Consider the following 16,002-nt stretch of genomic DNA (forward strand, 5'->3'; position numbering starts at 1 on the left):
CTTAACAGCAAGAACTAAAATCAAACATTTGCAATAACTGGAAATTACTTTTACATTTTGTGTCATGGTCCTCCAGTCCTCGTGTGCTGGCTTTGGGGGAATGAGCTGACTTGGGGACTTGGGTTCAGTGTATAATTTTTACATTTATGATTTTCTACTTTCTCTGTTGCTTGATTGTGTGCTTGTATTAATCACACAATCTGCTGCAGGGGCAGGTCCTCCTCTGGTTGCCACCCTGCAGTCCAGCACACAATGTGTTGATTAACTCACATGTTGACAGTCATGTGATCAGCCTGTCTGTTATTTAAGTAACGCGATAATTACTTTTCCTAGTAATTAATTAATTTACAATTAGTGTTTTGAAGAAGTAACTAGTAACTATAACTGATTACTTTTTTGAAGTAACTTGCCCAGTCATTATGTCAAATGTCCAAATAACCATGGAGAATTGGCACCTCCAAGTTTGAGGCCATGGTTCCCAGCTGGTCTGTTGTGGTGATCAGGAGTCTGAGGACAAAGATGTCAACTTGTTCAAACTACATCCCTGCCACCACCAGTGATCATGAAGAGTAGGCTGACTATGATGAGAATTGTTGCAAAAAACTATGAACTTGGTACATACAAACTATATAAATAATGCATGTAGTCATCTATAATTGGTTTGTGGTGCTTTAAAACCTCAACCTTAGCATTTTGGCCTCTGCCATACTAGTCTTCTCAAGCTAAAAGCAATCATATTTGGAACATGGAGCACAAAATTACAAGCCAAAGCTTGCAAGCTTGCTTAGTAAGGATTTTATGAGTTCATAGCACACAATGCTTGTGTCAGTGTTGGGATTGTTATGCAAAAAAAGTGAATGTATTACACATTACTACTTTTATTACTACTTTTCTTAGAAGTAATATAGTATGTTACTTACTTAGTCACTGAAGAAAGCAATTCATTACATCTAAATAGTCTCCATTTTTGCATAGCCTCACAACATAGCAGAAACAACTAGATACCATTGACCAAACATATAAAGCATTGGAGGAATTAAAGTAACATTTATTAATTCAAAATTTCAAAAAGACAAGGACTACATACAGTTTCAAATTTTGCCCTCGGATATGCAATAAATCTAAGTTACAGGCTTTGAGAGCCCAAATGGTGGAGCAAACAAATTGCCAACAGTCAAGATGTAATGGAAACAAAACTAAACAAAATGCCAAAGTCTTAAATATAAGGTCAATAACAGAATATGAGGTTCCTTTTAAAATTCAGGAAATGCTCAACATTGTCATGAAGTTCAACATTTAACTTGAGAGTAGACGCTGTCCTCAGCAAACTCTCTCTTCTGTCTTCCTCTTGTTTTTCTTTCAGAGAAATTAATTGAGGCGTAGTTTAGTTCTTCATCAGCTTCACCCTGCTTTATAATTAAAACCATGAGCAAAAACTGCAATAAAGAACTGGTAAAACAATATATTAACTAGCAATATTTGTTATTACTTACAGCTTGGTGCAATTTGTCATTTTGTGCTCCTGGTATAGCACTTTCTGTTCCTGTAAATATGACAGTATGTCAAAAATGCACTTAATGTGGCATTCGTTCCTGAATTTGTCTGACATGTAAATATAGAATATATATTTATTTTCCATTTTCCAAATGCAATGAGATCATTTTTGCCTTTAAGAAAGACTTTAGCTTCTATAACACTTACCTTTATATGGTTTCCATAATCTTTGGTAGAAGATGAGGAAAACATTTCCAATGACAGAAATGGACAAGAACACTAATAAGGTCATTTGGATAGATATTGATTGTGTTGTTTGTTCTGGAAAATAAAAACAAATAAATCTTCTTAAAAAGTCTTATGCCTCATTTTAGAATAACATGTTATTGTGTATTAATTCCAGTACTTAATTCATAATCATACCAAGTTCCACTGAAGTTCCATTTCCAAATAATATCTCCCCACATGTGGCCACAGCACAGTAGTAAGTCCCAGCATCGAAAGCACTGATATTTTTAGAGAAGTGATAAACACAGTTTTTCTGAGTCTCTGATCTTTTCGCACATTCATTTTTTCTGTTTCCATCAGAGTAGATGATGTTTGGGTGAGATTTTTGTGATCCTGCTCTGAACCAAAAGACATTATAATCTCCTGGACATGCCTCAGTCTGAGACTCAGAGAGGACTGAACACTCAAGAGTCACTGTGTCTCCTGTACGGACCGGTTTTGATGCTGTCGGCTGCTGGACAACAGAGTAGTTTGATGTCCTCTGAATGTTTCCTTTATAATACAAAACACAAACATTCTTCAAAGCATGCTCAGAAAATATTTGATAAATTAGGGTGCAAAATTACCTTTTACTAACAGGTATGTCCCACTCCATTCAGCATTAATCCACTCTGTGATTCCACAGTGATAGATTCCCTCATCCTCTTGGATTGTTTTCAGAATGATCAAGTTGCTAAAATTTTTATCATTATTTACATTAAATCTTGAATTTGAAAATTCAGGACCATATTCCGGTGGTGTATTTTTATACAGTGCCAATATCAATTTAAGAGTTTCTCCAACATTCTGCTTGTACCAGTAGATTGCTTTACTGCTCAGCTCTTTCGGTAAAGCACATGTTAAGGTTGCCGGTTCACCAAGTTGAACTATGTTCACTGGCACCAGAGAGTCTGAGTTAAAACAAAACACAGAAAAACAAAATTTTGCTTTAAGATGTTTAAATTGTTATCATTTCAAAAATATTATTGTTATTATCTATAAATCTACACATATATACTTTACAATAAAAACATATATCAGATTTATGAACAGAAAAAAGTAGCCCTTACATCCTTGATGAAGAAATAGCCATGTCATCCATAACCCCACCATCTTGATACTACTCCTTTTTAGGAACCTCATTGCTATTTCTGTGAGTGAAGGAAGTGAGATGAGTGACTGGGTAAGACCATCTATGCATATGATAGCTCTGATTGGTTAAAACATAATAGATTCAAAAGTACACTTCCTGTCACATTGATGTCAACCAGAGGTTTTTCTTTTTCATCTTCTATTGCAGTTGTTCAGATTGTTCAGTTTTCATATTTATATTCAAGTTTGTGATTGTAAGTCATGTTCTCAAACAATAAGCATGGATACATGGATAATAATTCTTGGTACATACGACAAGATATACCTCAGATATGTAACACTTGGTAACACTTTGTATTTTTGAATAAATTTGCAATGTTTCTTTGGTGGGAAGGTCATGAAATTTCTTCCTTGGAAGAATTGAAGAGCAGACTGAACTAACAGAATAATAAGTGCAAGATTTTATTTGTGATATTTTTTTTTTGATAATAAAAATATGCAGGCTCTTTTTCTATTACTTACTTCTAGGTACACCCTTAATCAGAGATCATGGGTATCATGATGGTAGTTATGAAATCAAATTTTTTGTCAAAAGGTTTTCTTTTTCATCCCCGGCTCAAACTACCATCAGGTTCCTTACCCCCAATTTTTTCTGGGGGAGTACTGAGGTGTATCTTTAAGACTGACTAAGGCTCACCCCAGTCCATTTGTTTGTCTTCTCCACTATTTCTCCACTTCCAAACAAGAGTTGCTCCACGTGAGACAGCAACTCTTCAGAACTTCAGAAGGAGGAAGTCTGTGCTACAGCTCATCAGCATCAACGGGGAGTGCGTGGAAAGGGTGTCCAGTTTCAAGTTCCTGGGTGTGTACATAGACATAGACCTCCAATGGAACTCAAATAACTTGGCGGTTGTAAAGAACACCCAACAGCTTCTCCACTTTCTGAGAATCCTCAGAAAAATGGACCTGAAGTGGGGGCTGCTGATTGTCTTCTACTGTTGCTCCATTGAAAGTGTGCTGACATACTGCATCTGTGTATGGTTCTCCAGCTACACCATGGCACACAAAAAGGCACTTCAGAGGGTCATTAATATGGCCCAAAATATCAATGGACATCCTCTTCTCTCCCTCAAGGACCTGTACAGCACTCACTGTCTCAAGAGGGCACGCAGCATCCTGCGGGATTGCACACACCCAGGACACCGGGTGTTAAGCTGCTGTTGTCTGGCATGAGATTCAGTTTGCTGAGGTCGCGGACAAACAGACTCAAGGACAGCTTTTACAGGGCAATAGCCCTAATCAATGCTAACAGACACCAAAGCACTCCTCAAAAACAAGAGGAGGGCCATCCGAGCAGGCAGCAGAGAGAAGGTGAGAATGGGTCTATGGCGTTATTAAAGGCAAGGCAAGGCAAGTTTATTTATATAGCACAATTCAACAACAAGGTGATTCAAAGTGCTTTACAGAGACATTAAAAACAAAAACAAATATAAAGCATGATTTAAATTTGATTAAAACAAGCAAACAAACAAACAAACAAACAAAACAGTATATAAAATCAAATATCAAAACAGTAGATAAAATCAGAACAGTAGATAAAATCAGTAGTTAAAAAGTAGGTTTTGAAATTTAAACTTAAGTGTGGATTTGGTGCTTTATTCAAATGCAGCTGAGAACAGGTGAGTCTTCAACCTGGATTTAAATAAACTGAGTGTTTCAGCTGATCTGAGGCTTTCTGGGAGTTTGTTCCAGATATAAGGAGCATAAAAGCTGAATGCAGCTTCTCCGTGTCTGGTTCTGACCGGATCCAGATGACCTGAGGGATCTGGAAGGTTCATACTGGGTCAGGAGGTCACTGATGTACTTTGGTCTTAAACCATTCAGAGCTTTATAGACCAGCATCAGAACTTTAAAGTCTATCCTCTGACGGACAGGCAGCCGGTGTAAAGACCTCAGAGCTGGACTGATGTGGTCCACTTTTTTGGTCTTAGTGAGGACTCGAGCAGCAGAGTTCTGAATGAGCTGTAGTTGTCTGACTGATTTTTTAGGTAGACCTGTAAAGATGCTGTTACAGTAATCAAGCCTACTAAAGATGAATGCATGGACTAGTTTTTCCAGGTCCTGTTGAGACATCAGATCTTTTATCCTTGAAATATTCTTGAGGTGATAGTAAGCTGATTTTGTTATTGTCTTAATGTGTTTTCTAAGTTTAGGTCTGCATCCATCACTACACCCAAATTTCTCGCCTGGTTTGTGGTTTTAGGTGTATAGATTGAAGTTCTCTGGTGACCTGTAATCGTTTTTCTTTGGCACCAAAGACTATTACCTCAGTTTTATGTTTGTTTAGCTGGAGAAAATTGTGGCACAACCAGTCATTAATTTCCTCAATGCATTTACCAAGAGCCTGTACAGGGCCTCGGTCTCCTGGTGACATTGTGATATATATTTGTGTGTCATCTGCGTAGCTATGATGGTTTATTTTGTTGTTCTTTATAATCTGTGCCAGTGGGAGCATGTAAATGTTAAACAGAAGGGGTCCCAAGATGGAACCTTGGGGAACTCCACATGTGATACTTGTCTGCTCAGATGTGAAGTTACCTATTGATACAAAGTATTTCCTGTTTTCTAAGTATGTTTTGAACCAGTTTAGTACAGTTCCTGAAAGACCTGCCCAGTTCTCCAGTCGTTTGAGTAATATGTTGTGGTCAACTGTATCAAATGCTGCACTGAGATCCAGTAAAACTAAGACTGACATTGTTCCACTGTCTGTGTTCAGACATATGTCATTAAACACTTTGGTCAGAGCGGTTTCAGTGCTGTGGTTCTGTCTAAAACCTGACTGGAAGGCATCATAGCAGTTATTCTGTTTTAAGAAGTAATTGAGCTGTTGAGAAACTGCTTTTCAATAATCTTACTTAAAATGGGAGATTTGAGATCGGCCTGTAGTTATTCATTTGTGTCTTGTCAAGATTGTCCTTTTCAGTATAGGTTTAATTACAGCAGTTTTAGTGATTCTGGAAACACACCTGATATTAAAGAAAAGTTGACGATCTGTAACAGGTCTGACTCCAAAGTCTTTGTGACCTTTTTGAAAAAACTTGTTGGCAAGACATCTAAACAGCAAGAGGAGGAGTTCAGTTGACCTAAGATGTCCTCCAGGTCTTTGCTGTTAATAGGGTGAAACTGTTTGATGGTGTTTAAACAGTTTTTCGGTGGACACAGTACATATCCTGGATCTGCTGTTGATGTATTAATTGCTTGTCTAATCTTTTGGATTTTTCTGTGAAGAATTTGGCAAAGTCATTGCAGGCCATGGTCGAATGAAGTTCAGCTGCCACTGACACAGGAGGGTTTGTTAGCCTGTCAACTGTAGAAAATAAGACCCGGCGTTATGACTGTTTTTGGTGATGATGTCAAAGAAGTAGGACCTCCTTGCACTCCTCAGTTGTAAATTATAATTGTGAAGTTTCTCTTTATAGATGTCATAATGAACCTGGAGGTTTGTTTTTCTCCATCTGCGCTCAGCTTTCCTACACTCTCTTTTTCATTTTTCACCAGTGTGGAGTTTCTCCATGGAGACTTTTTCCTTCCAGAGATAACCTTCACCTTAATGGGAGCAATAGTGTCCATTACATTTAACATTTTAGCATTGAAGCTATTGACGAGCTCATTGACTGAACCTCTGGACAGGTCAGGTGTTAATGGGAAGACCTGGTTAAAGATCTCACTACTGTGTTCAGTTATACACCGTTTTGTGATCACTGCTGTTGATATATTTGTGTGGGCTGAGATTTTACTTTCAAAGAAAACACAGTAATGATCAGACAGGCCCACATCAGACACAGTAACGTTTGAAATGCTCAGGCCCTTGGAGATCAGTAGGTCAAGAGTGTGTCCTCTATTATGTGTGGCCTCTGTTACATGCTGAGTCAGCCCAAAGTTGCCCAGAGTGTTACTCAGGTCTTTAGTCCCTTTGTCCTGAGGGTTGTCCACATGGATGTTAAAATCCCCAACAATAATTACACAGTCGAAATCAACATAGATCATAGACAGCAGTTCACTGAGGTCATTAAAAAAGTCTGTGCAGTATTTGGGAGGCCTGTAAACATTAAGAAACACAACTTTGGATGGGGCCTTCAGCTGTAAAGCCACATATTCAAAAGACTGAAGGGAAAGATCAGAGGCTAAAGAAAATTACAGAAGAAAGCTGGAGTGAAAACTCCAGCAGAAGAGCATGAGAGCGGTGTGGAGTAGGTAGTTGGGTGTCGTGACACCCCTCCCCCACCTATCACTCACGACCAGGTACAAAGACAAATGAGAAGATTCCACTCAGGCAAGTCTGCTGGTCCGGACAGGATGAGTCCCTGTGTCCTCAAGGCCTGTGCAGCCCAGCCTTATGGATTCTTTAATAAACTGTTCATGTTGAGCCTGAGTCTGCAGAGGGTCCCATTGCGGTGGACGACATCATGCCTCGTTCCTGTACCAAAGATGCCACGTCCCAGTGGCTCCAGGGTTTCAAGCCTGTGGCACTGACTTTCCATGTCATGAAGACGCTGGAAAGAGTCATCCTTGACCAACTTCCAACCTATTGTCAGGCCGCATCAGGATCCCCTTCAGTTCTCTTACCAGCTTACCAGAGCTGAGGATGCCATCGCCTGCCTGCTCAGTCGTGTCTATGCCCATCTGGACCAGCCAGCGAGCACAGTGAGGGTCATGTTTTCAATAACATCAGGCCGACCCTCCTGGGTGATAAGACCACAGCAGTGCAGGTGGATGCCTCTCTGGTGTCCTGGGTTGTTGATTACCTCACAGGAAGACCACAATATGTGCGTCTTCAACATTATGTGTCTGACAAGGTTAGCAGCAACACAGGCGCACCACAAGGGACTGTCCTCTCCCCTTTCCTCTTCAACCTCTACACCACAGACTTCAGCCACTGCACAGAGACCTGCCATCCTCAGAAGTTTTCTGATGGCTCTGTGGTGGTTGGATGCATCAGTGAGGGTGATGAGATGGAGTACCTGGCTGCGGTTGAGGCCTTTGTAAATGGCGCAAGCAAAATCATCTGCAACTCAACGTGACAAAGACCAAAGGATTGAAATTGGACTATAAGAGGACCAAACCTGTGCCCCATGTTTCAATCCAGGGAGTCAATGTTGACACTGTGGTGGACTACAAACATGACAATGCCCAATATTTTTTATGAGTCTGTTGTGGCTAGTGTCATCCTCTGTGCTGCATTCTGGGGTAGCGAGTTGAGGGTGGCAGATACCAACAGAGTCAATAAACTGATCTACAAGGCCGGTAATGTTGTGAGTATGGAGCTGGACTCCCCTAAGGTGGTGTAGGAGAGGCGGATGCTGGACAATACCTCCCACCCACTCCATTATGTGCTGGCAGGTCACAGGAACACGTTCAGTGAGAGACTGAGATTAACCAAATGAACTACTAATCTCCCTGTACTCCTCCATCTAATGCACAGTTCACAGTGCAATAGTTACACATTTTTGCACATGCTCTGTAGTAAAATTAACAAAGTTTTACAGTTGTCAACCATATATATTTCACCTCTATAATATACTGGATATTTATGATTGAGCTATTTGTATATATTAGAGTTATTTCTTATATTTCTTAACATTGTGATATATTGTGTTATTTAATTTAATCCAGTCTGTTACAGCTATTGTCTTGAAGCAACTGTAACCATATAATTTCCTTTTAGTATTCTGATTTTGATGATGACATACATTGTGAATAAACATGCTCGCTGTGGGGACACTGAAGAGAGATTAGGCTGGTAGTCAAGCTGCCTCTGGCTCTGTTTCACTCCTCTTATATCAATTATGATATTGTTAAATTGTTATAGATATTTCCAGATGTCTGTATAAACAGAGGCAGTGAAATAGAGCAGGTAAATTTTCCCTCACTAATCAGCTTAGCTAACATGTAGAGGGGTGCAGTGTAAATAAACTTTTAATAACTTTTCTAGGACATTTCTAATACATTAACAATGAAAGCTTTAATAAAGACAGGGACACATTTTGAAACTGGACAATGATAACCAGAGTAAATACAAAATTGTAATCATGATTTTATTTATTAAAGAAAAAAATCTGTCCAAACCTACCAGGCCCAAAGTAACTGGTCGGCTTAACAGCAAGATTTAAAATCAAACATTTGCAATAACTGGAAATTACTTTTACGTTTTGTGTCATTGTCCTCCAGTCCTCGTGTGCTGGCTTTGGGGGAATGAGCTGACTTGGGGACTTGGGTTCAGTGTATAATTTTTACATTTATGATTTTCTACTTTCTCTGTTGCTTGATTGTGTGCTTGTATTAATCACACAATCTGCTGCAGGGGCAGGTCCTCCTCTGGTTGCCACCCTGCAGTCCAGCACACAATGTATCAATTAACTCACATGTTGACAGTCATGTGATCAGCCTGTCTGTTATTTAAGTAACGCGATAATTACTTTTCCTAGTAATTAATTAATTTACAATTAGTGTTTTGAAGAAGTAACTAGTAACTATAACTGATTACTTTTTTGAAGTAACTTGCCCAGTCATTATGTCAAATGTCCAAATAACCATGGAGAATTGGCACCTCCAAGTTTGAGGCCATGGTTCCCAGCTGGTCTGTTGTGGTGATCAGGAGTCTGAGGACAAAGATGTCAACTTGTTCAAACTACATCCCTGCCACCACCAGTGATCATGAAGAGTAGGCTGACTAAGATGAGAATTGTTGCAAAACACTATGAACTTGGTAGATACAAACTATATAAATAATGCATGTAGTCATCTATAATTGGTTTGTGGTGCTTTAAAACCTCAACCTTAGCATTTTGGCCTCTGCCATACTAGTCTTCTCGAGCTAAAAGCAATCATATTTGGAACACAGAGCACAAAATTACAAGCCAAAGCTTGCAAGCTTGCTTAGTCAGGATTTTATGAGTTCATAGCACACAATGCTTGTGTCAGTGTTGGGATTGTTATGCAAAAAAAGTGAATGTATTACACATTACTACTTTTATTACTACTTTTCTTAAAAGTAATATAGTATGTTACTTACTTAGTCACTGAAGAAAGCAATTCATTACATCTAAATAGTCTCCATTTTTGCATAGCATCACAACTTTTGACCTGTATACAAATTTTTCTTTGATTTTTTGTTCTCCCTGCTTGATTAAACCCACAAATGACCTGAACCCAGATTAATGGTGAGTCACTGCATTATACCTTTTATAACTAGATGTCATTAAATAAACATAAAAAGCATCAGGAGAATTAATTTTGATTTATTGCAGAAAGGATGACAAGTTCATACAGTTCAATCAGGGATGACAAAAAATGCAACAAAACTATGTTACGGGCTTTGAGAGTCCAAATATAATTAGTAAAAAACAGACCTTTAAGTTAAAAAGAGTAAAATCAAAGAGTTTCAAACACAGGTTCTGTAACAGGATGTCAGGCTCACTTGAAATTTCAGTTCTATCATTTAACTTGAGAGTAGACGCTCTCCTCAGCGGGCTCTCGCTTCTTTCTTCCTCTCGTTTTTCTTTCAGAGAAATTTAGTGCAGCATAGTTTAATTCTTCATCAGCTTCGGTCTGCATTGTAAGTACAACAGACAAAACAAATTTTTCTTAATCTGGTTTAGATCATTATACTAACTTTTCAGACATTTTAACTAAACACCAATATTTTTTATTACTTACCGGTTTGCGTAAGGCGTCATTTTGTGCTTCAGTTATTGCACTTTCTGCTATAAACATGAGATTATAGTAACAAATACATATTACTAAAATGTACTTAATATGCAATTTACTTCTGAATTTGTTATAACCATAAAATTCACTGATAGAAATTTTTTTTTCCAATAATTAACAAAGGAACCACCATGGAGTGTTAGTCATTGTATACACTGCTAATATTATTGTCTACCCTGTGGTTTTATTTTACATAAATGATTAGTCTTTAAATTATTTAAGTGTAATGGGATAATTTTGTTCTCATAATTTTAGAAACCTGTAGCTCTTACCTTTAACTTGTGTACATATTCTTCGTTTGCAAACAAGGAAAATATTCCCAATGACAGAAATGGCCAAACAGACTATTAAGGCTATTTGAAGAAACTCCATTTTTTTGGCTTGCTCTTTAAGAAAACAAACAAAAAAATATCTTCTCAGAATGTCTCATCACTCATATTTTAACATATTTGAAGTATAAAAACCGGTACTGAACACAAAATCATACTAAGTTCGAGTGTCGTTCCATTTCCAAATAATATCTCCCCACATGTGGCCACAGCACAGTAATAAGTCCCAGCATCGGAGGAGCTGACGTTCTTAGTGAAGTGATAAACACATGTCTTCTGAGTATCAGATCTTTTCTCACATTCATTATGTGTATTTACATTAGCGTAAATGACTGGATGAGATTCATGAGATCTGTCTCTGAACCAAAGAACTCTGAGACCTCCTGGACACGTCTTGCTGACAGAGTCAGAGACTGAACACTGGAGAGTCACTTTGTCTCCTGGATGGAATGGATTTGATCCTATCAGCTGTTGAACAACTACTGATGTTTTCTGATTGTTTCCTGTGGAATAAAAATGCAAAGACATTACGCTGTCATAGTAGCTCAAAAAAATTGTAAATAAATATTGTTCCCCTAAAAGGGTTCAGGGGATGAGGGGAATGTAACAAAATGTGTCCAGGTCGAAAAAAGGAGACAGAGAGGCAAAATGGTTAAATTAAAGAGTTTTATTAAAGCTTATATTAAGGATGTACACTTACCTTTTACAAACAAATATGTGCCACTCCAGTTAGTCCTAATCCACTCTGTGAGCCCACAGTGATAGATTCCCTCGTCCTCTTGGACTGTCTTCAAAATAGTCACATTGCTGAAATTGTTATCTTTATCTACCTTAAATCTTGATTGAGAAAATGCAGGACCATATTCCGGTGGTGTAGATTTAAACGATGTCATAATTAACTTTAGGGTATCCCCGTGATTCTGCTTGTACCAGTGGACTTCTCCACTCTGGAGCCCTTTGGGTAAAGCACATGTTAAGGTCACTGGTTCACCAAGTTGAACTGTTTTCACTGAAACCAGAGAATCTGAAAGAAGAAAAAAAAATATAAAAATGGAAAAAGCTTTTTTTCATGTAACAATCAATGTACACAAATTTTTCCACATAACAAAAACCCCTTACATCCTTGACGAAGAGCAAACAATGTCATCCATAAGACGATCATCTTGACACTGCCCCTCGTTCAGGACTTCACTGGTGTTTTAGTGAGTGAAAGAGGCGGCATGATTGTATTAGTTCAGACGCTAAAATGTATCTGATTGGTTAACACTGAAAAGACTCAAAAATACACTTCCTGTCACATTGGTCTCATCCTGGGCTTTGTAAAGCATATCACCTCGCTTTCAACTGTTTAGATGTACAGAAATGCATTACACTTTACATTTTAGATTATATTTTGCCTTACAAAAGGAGACAAAGCAGAGCCAATGTCCCTTTTCCAATTAATGTGGCAAAATTCATGGCAAACGATTCAGCAGTCGCATTAAATATCACCCAGATTTACCCCATGGTGGAGCTAGAGGTAAGGACAGTATAATGGCAACTGCAAGATTTTAGCTGTGATTATCCTTTCTCAGTTAAATTAGAAAGATTTCTTTCACATCAGCTGGATCTAGAAAACCTAAAAGCTAATGGCACTGTTGTATCATGTGTCATGATAGTAGCCATGAAATCAAATCATTACTTGTCAAGACCGTTTTTCTTAATAGGGCACTGACCAAACCCTCTTTCAAATGTGCACCATATGGACTTCCTCTGAACTGAAATACGGGGATAGAGGTCAGAGGCCATAGAGAGAAATGGGAAATAGGAAAAAAAAACACAAGCAGAAAGGATTTCTGAATCTTTTAATCTTTAGTTTTTAAATGTATTTAATACACTCTAAATGCCCATAATTTATTTTAACTTTGAGCTTTGAGATCTCAAATTTTAAAGTTTCTTAAATTCCTACATATATTTTCTACTGTTTATAAACTGTGTTAGGAATCTATCTTATATACAATGTTCCCAAAACACCTCACCGAAGAGGTGTCAAAGGTGCATCAGTGTCAGATACCCGCAACTTCAGCTGTTTCCTTTGATTCTGAACTTTTTAAAAAATTGATCAAAGTGTGTTTGAGGTTTGACAAAGTTGCTATCAGCAAAGGCTTACCAGCAAACCTCCCACAGAGCCTTTCCTCGTTGTTATCTATGCAAAGTGTAAACAACAAGAAGCACAGAAGTTAAGCCGGCTCATAACTCAAGCATAAAATAAGAAAATGCATATTTCATTTCACTGGATATGTTCCCTATCTTTTAAATCCCAACTTTTGTATTAAAGTTATATTTTTCACCAGGAGTTTTTGTTCATATGACCTGCATGATGCAACATCACTTCCACTTTCCCATGCTGCCGAGCTCATTGCTGAAATCACTGGTCTAGTCCAATCATCTTTCTGCCCACCTTCGAGTTTTCACTGCTGAGATGGCCAAATACCTGGGTTGACTGAGTACTGTACTCTTTATGATAAATGCTTCAATTTCACATCATTTATTGAGATAGAGAAATTAATGAATCTATTTTTGCTGATTACACTCTGATGACTCATCATAGCAGAACGAAATTCCACCGGCAATAACCTTTAGTACAGGACCCACTGATTCTAGATGTTAGTGGTGGTGTAGTTAAAGATGGAGGTTTGGATGGAACTTTGAGTGAGATGGGTGAGGTGGGTTGAACAAATGAAAGTCTTAAAGGGAGAATGACCACTAGTGGTGTGCGGATTGATATTGAAATATCGATTATTCCGATACCAGTAATTTGTGTTCTAGAATCGATTCTCATATTGAAATATCGATATTTTAGTATTTTGGGGTAAATTTGTAGTTTTTCATTAACAGGAACACAGTGGAAAGAAACTATCATTCAGATCGTCTAAATTGGAAGGAACTACTTCCTCTCTCGCCTTTCACAGTAATATGCGAAATACGGCTGTATAAATGTGTCGCAGTCCCTGGCGTGCGCACTCACAATAATGGCTGAGCGTAAACGGAGGCATGTGTGGACGTATTTTACATCCACAAACAGCCAAGACACGGTTTGTGATACATGTGGCAAGACAGTGAGGTGTTGTGGCAACACCACTGACTTCGTCAAACACCTCACAGTAAATCATATCACAGAATATGATGAGCTTATGTTGAGGCAAACTGAAGAGGAGGAGAGGGACAGCTGCTGCTAGGGCGAGACAGACGTCTCTCGCAGAGTCCTTTAGTGCTGCAGGCAGGCAACATGCTCAAATAGTGCACAACTTTAGGTTTTTTATATCTATATGATAATTCTGCATTATTAAGCGATAAGAACAAGTAGTCTGATGTCCTGTAATCATTATGAAGCTTTGATATTATATTATTATTACAATTTCATAATACAATTACATATTGTATTATGAAATACAATGAAACATTAAGTTTTTGTACAGAGTATCGGTATCGGATCAGTATCGTCAATACCACCCTGAATTTTACTTGGTATCGGATTGGAAAGGAAATCAGTGGTATCGCACATCACTAATGACCACAGTTTAAAGGATGCAAAGTGGCTGATTGGCTCAAAGAAGGCCAACAAGAAGATGATTGGGCTAGTGTAATAATGTCACTATTGATTTTGACACTGTGGGAAAGTAGAAATGTAAAGAACAGACTACCAACTGAATACTGAGGAAAGCAGGCAGATGAGTGATTACAGACTGCCCTTATTAAACTAAGAACAAACGTAATCAATAGACTAAAAAATTTTCTAATTCCATTATCTGCAGAACCAGTATTCTCTCCTATCTGTTGGATATTGCCTGCCTCTGCTAAATTCTTTTAATACCTGATGGAGATAAAAATGTACCTCGCCCTCTGATTTTAAGTGCTTAATCTTGACAGTTTACAGCACAATCGACAATAAAATCAGAAATGGACTTTCTCTTTCAACACTCATGATTCTGTTAAAGATGATATTTTATAGCAGGATGATCTGGATCCATCCTATTTCCAACATTTCATTAAGCACAACTATTTCAGTGTGAAAACAATCAGCTAGAAATGTACATCTTCCACCTGCCTGGTTGTTGACATTAGAATTTCCTACAAAGGTGAGAGGTGCAGCCTCTCCTTTCAGCTTGATAAAATGCAACTGCATACCAAGGGTGGTCTGGCATTCTGCAGTTATGAAGGGCATCTCTGGAGAAATTACATGTATGTTTTTTGGCTTTGCTAGTAATAATGCACCCATGTCTGGCTTACAGAGAGGAGCAACCACACCTGTGTAAAAAGATTAACCATAACTGTTATTCACAAGTTATAATTTGTTGCCCATGACGCTGTAAAACAGATTACAGACGTAGGTATTCATCAACTTTCACTCCTAAAATTCCCTGATGATCTCAGTAAATTTAACAGCGTTGCCTTATTCTCTATTCAGAGAATTGCATATGTGGGTAAAATAAAGCAATGCACTGCAGATGACTCTTTGCAGAAAAACAGAAAAGTCCATCATTAAAGCAGATTGTTGTCTGCTTTAATGATTCTGACATGGAAAAATCTATTGTTACAAAATATTTCTCAATTTTTAGCATTTTGTGTTGTTAAAGTTTGAGATTTGTCATGGAAATTTAAAAGAAACTGCAAACACCCAATGAGCTTGTTCGAAATGGTTTATTCACATGTTGTAACATGGAGGGAGCGCTGTGGTCAAATGCCAAAGTCGTCTCTGAAGATGGGCCGCCACCCTAGTGTCTTATATATATATGAACAACAAAAGCACAGAGACAAAGACATTCCACAGCACATCACGTAGGTCTATACCTCCCAGTTCAGCTCATCCTTGAAACCTTCCTAAATTCTTTGGAATGCTGGGATTATTACTATTATTATTATTGATATTATGTTTAAATTCTGAACTTCTTTATTTAAAGTTCATAATAAAGATGTAGTTGTGGTTGTATATATATTTGAGCCTCTATGTAGATTTTTTATTGTAATGTAGAAAAAAAAAAAATCAATGAAAATTTGTGCACCCAACTCTAGA

The 16,002-nt window shown here is 38.0% G+C and overlaps 2 protein-coding genes across 2 annotated transcripts; both read right to left on the reverse strand.

Moving 5' to 3' along the window:
* Positions 1 to 1,261: 1,261 nt before the first annotated feature.
* On the reverse strand, positions 1,262 to 7,536 carry LOC116314829 (signal-regulatory protein beta-2-like). The gene is made up of 6 exons (XM_039598138.1): positions 7,488 to 7,536; positions 2,349 to 2,672; positions 1,918 to 2,274; positions 1,702 to 1,815; positions 1,494 to 1,543; positions 1,262 to 1,409 (listed from the first exon to the last, which is right to left on the reverse strand). The coding sequence occupies exons 1-6, from the start codon at positions 7,534 to 7,536 to the stop codon at positions 1,290 to 1,292; spliced, it is 1,014 nt and encodes a 337-aa protein (XP_039454072.1). The 3' UTR covers positions 1,262 to 1,289.
* A 2,641-nt stretch (positions 7,537 to 10,177) lies between these two features.
* On the reverse strand, positions 10,178 to 12,128 carry LOC116314830 (signal-regulatory protein beta-2-like). Its single transcript, XM_039598313.1, has 6 exons — positions 12,069 to 12,128; positions 11,650 to 11,973; positions 11,108 to 11,452; positions 10,893 to 11,006; positions 10,570 to 10,613; positions 10,178 to 10,461 (listed from the first exon to the last, which is right to left on the reverse strand). Exons 1-6 carry the CDS (start codon positions 12,109 to 12,111, stop codon positions 10,348 to 10,350), a joined length of 984 nt encoding a protein of 327 aa, XP_039454247.1. The 5' UTR covers positions 12,112 to 12,128; the 3' UTR covers positions 10,178 to 10,347.
* Between the last annotated feature and the right edge of the window lie 3,874 nt (positions 12,129 to 16,002).

Source organism: Oreochromis aureus, linkage group 2 (genome assembly GCF_013358895.1).
Source record: "Oreochromis aureus strain Israel breed Guangdong linkage group 2, ZZ_aureus, whole genome shotgun sequence".
Classification (NCBI taxonomy): Eukaryota; Metazoa; Chordata; class Actinopteri; order Cichliformes; family Cichlidae; genus Oreochromis; species Oreochromis aureus.